Source organism: Cyprinodon variegatus, unplaced genomic scaffold (assembly GCF_000732505.1).
Source record: "Cyprinodon variegatus isolate N-32 unplaced genomic scaffold, C_variegatus-1.0 Scaffold556, whole genome shotgun sequence".
NCBI classification, from domain to species: domain Eukaryota; kingdom Metazoa; phylum Chordata; class Actinopteri; order Cyprinodontiformes; family Cyprinodontidae; genus Cyprinodon; species Cyprinodon variegatus.
The window spans coordinates 204,151-207,531 of record NW_015151009.1 but is presented as its reverse complement, the minus strand read 5'-3'; the positions used below and the strand labels follow the sequence as shown (position 1 = coordinate 207,531).

At 38.9% G+C, this 3,381-nt stretch overlaps 1 protein-coding gene across 1 annotated transcript in view; it reads right to left on the bottom strand.

Moving 5' to 3' along the window:
- The window catches only part of LOC107095554 (uncharacterized protein YqjL-like), a 47,759-nt gene continuing 44,378 nt past the window's right edge, over positions 1 to 3,381 (bottom strand). Inside the window, exons 8-9 of the mRNA XM_015391693.1 lie at positions 234 to 372; positions 1 to 60 (exon numbers count right to left, since the gene is read on the bottom strand). Of these exons, the coding sequence (XP_015247179.1) occupies positions 1 to 60; positions 234 to 372 (199 nt within the window). The remainder of the gene's footprint in view (positions 61 to 233; positions 373 to 3,381) is intronic.

Genomic DNA, 3,381 nt, shown 5'->3' with positions numbered 1-3,381 from the left:
CTATCTGGGCTGAGGAGGAGGAGGAGGCGCGATTATTCTCCCGCTAGCGCCATCCTGTGGCTGCACAGGAAACACAACAGGACCCTACTGCAGTCTATCAATGTTTATCCATGTAATATAACAGAACGGCTCTCTGCGGGGAACCGCTGGAAACTTTTCATTTATCCCTAAAGTTTAACACTAAATAACAAACAGCTTCCAAGCTTTAAGCTCACAGTGAAGTGAATCCTGACCTGACGCTGCATGACCTCCTCAGTGAGATTTTCTCCCTTTAGCACCGGCTCCATGGCGCCCAGGATGATCAGCATGCGGCTCAGACCCGTGGCTGCTGAAAACTGACGGACCTGGAGAGAAGGAAGCAGCCTCCCATACCTGAAACAGGTGAAGAGACATAGATCAACAACTTGGAGGAGGGTTTGTCCACCAATACTGCCTTACAGGGAGGGTTAGCTTGTTCAGATTGAGCTGCAGCAGAAATGAAAGTCAACAGAAAGCTTTAACAACATAAATGCACCATTTTTCTATTGCTAAATATTGCGGAAAGGTTTGAATGTTCTTCCTTAATCTCTAAATATCTAAATAATCAAGTCGATCTAAGCAGTTCACTAATAAAACCAACTCTGCTCATGTTTCAAACTTTCTTAAGAGAATAAATTTGCCTGGAAATAAAAACTCCCCTGCCCTTTTTTGGCAGATGAGAGAAGAAGAGCTGCATGATTTTGTAACTCAGGAGGCCCAATCGGTTTCGGCTCACTGGTGCTCTGAATTGGCTGGTCTCAGCCTGTGGAGCCCAATCAATAGCGTGGCACGACAGCTGGCGACATCGTCCGCCTTTACATGCAGCAGATCTTCGCCCTGCTTGTCCTGTGAGCCTCATCCTCGTCTGTGCCTTATCTGACCGCCGCTGGATCGCAGATGCTCGCAGTTCAAACATATAATAAATCAATTTAGGTTCTCATCTTGCTTCTAAAGTTACAGCCCAGTGAAGAATGAGGAGGATTGGAGGTTGATAGTTTAAAGTGTGGCCCAAGAAAACAGAGAAAAAGATTAAATTTAAAGTTAATCATTTCATTTCAACATTTACCAATAAAGAAGCACACAAAAGTTTTCAGAATGTTGTAATTTAGTTCTTATTGTTCTTATTGAACATTTGCTAACGCTGCATCTGTAGGATTTTAGAGGAAAAAACCTGAAGAAACAACGATCAACAAGTGTCATCATAAAAATGAGGCTTCATGATGACAGCAATTATCAACCTGCAGAACTACAGGCCTATTTCAAACCTCCCCTTCAACAGTAAGACTATCATAAACTATGTTTGTCTTCCAGTCAGGCTTCTGTTCTCAGTCCAGGACAGAGAGCTACTGAACAAGGAGTTCAATGACATCTGTAACAATGCAGACAGTGGAAAAACTGCTGTGCTGGTTTTATTGGACCTGGGTGCAGCATTCCACACTGCTGGTCGCTGCATTTCATTACAGTGGCTGGAAAACTGAGTCGGTCTTTCTGATCCAGCACTGGACTGGTTTAAATCCTACATGAAGGAGGGCAACTTTTTTGTATCAGTAGGTAATCAGAGATCACTAAAAATGACATGTGGAGTTCTCCAAGGGTCCATCCCGGGACCCCTCCTATTAAATATCATGTTAGGTTTATGTTTTATACATCATTTGCACTGTTACTTTGTTAGCTAGATTAGAGAGAGTAGATGGCCTTCCTTCACATTGTGGATGTCACTGTGTGTACGGGGTCATCTAAAAAGGACAGCCTTCTTGTCTTTTTAAGATACACAGGATATGGGCACATCTTGGAGCCGGACTGATAGAGGAGAGCTATCTGTAATCCTGAGGCATAGAGGCAAGCTGCATATAGGTCAGTGCATTGATGACGTGTCAGTTTCTGATACGGATAGCTAAGCATCCACCTGATGCAACACATAGACTCATGAGCTATAAGAAGGAGAAGATGACCTTGTTTGGGGCTCAATCTTTGCCGGACGCTCGCGGACGTGATTTTTGAGTCCACAGCTGTTTTAGCTCCAAGCATTTTCTCTGTCCTGTAACGACCTGATCTGGAATAAACTCTGTTACTTTTTTACTCCTGTTTTTATAGTCCTTTTTTTATATGGTTTCACCCAGTTTGAGTTAAGAGTAGTAAGTAACTTGCTCCCAGGAAAAGAACCGTGAGGAAGCCCTGAGGCGCAACGGCCTTTTTTAGAGGACATAACTTCCTCATTTAACAATCGACATGCTCTCTTTACCTCAAAGTCTAATAAAGAGCAACATAGGCTACCATTACAACACATAAATGAAAATATCCCTTAAAATGAATAAATATGACATGAAATAAATAGATGTAACATTTATTTATCTACAACTGTCAAGTTTTTGTTGTGATTTTGATTTTTCTCCACTTGAAAGAGCCCAGTCAGCAAGGAACAACTCAGAACAAGGATTTCCCCTTATTGTTTTTTTATTGAATTTTGTTCTCTTGATTCAATTGGTGAAGTCAAAAGTCAAAAAGCCTTTATTGTCATCATATTCTGCAACGGATACAATGAGATTTTGGGACTTCCATATCAGCTACTGTAAAATAAATAAAAAATGAAAAATAAAATAAATATATAAATATATTAAAAGGAAAAGGAAATGTAAATGAATAGTGCAAAACAGGTGTAAAGTGACCGACGAAGGGGTCATTCAGTCATTCAGGTTTGCTGTTCCAAACAATTGGACTGGTTTGAGTCAGTAATTTAAACAATAAGCCGCAACCTTAACATAAACTTCACACTTCAAACTAGGCAAACAAATTAAGTGAAAATAATTAACTGAAAGCCAATAACATTAAAATAAACTAAGTCAGATGCCAACTGAGACAAACATTTTACATGTGCACATGTGGAGCACAAAGTTAAGCACGAGTTCATCCTTTCTACTTCCACAACAACAGGTGAGTAATTCAAGAAAGTCAAATTTCCTACCAGTTGCATTTGACAGTGAACTGAGGGATTTTAGATAAATTAGATAGATATTAGATAAAAAATACCATATTATCATTCCAATTTTAAAATGCACTTTTACGATTCATAATTAAATATCCCTTTAAATAAAAAAAATAGATTTCAAATTGAACCAAATTCACTAATTCGGTTTTAACAAAAGTCATATATTTGCTACATCATTACATTACTTTGTATTCATAACCTACGGAGGGTGATTAGTGGATTCTGAAACAGTAAATAAATACAGAATTTACTTCATAAATACGGAATTAATTACATTGGATCAAATAAATGTAATGGTTTTATTTTAAAAAAGTGAATATAATATTTTTTTAATGATTTAATGGCCAATAGAGGGCGCTGTCCCACTCGCCCAATGA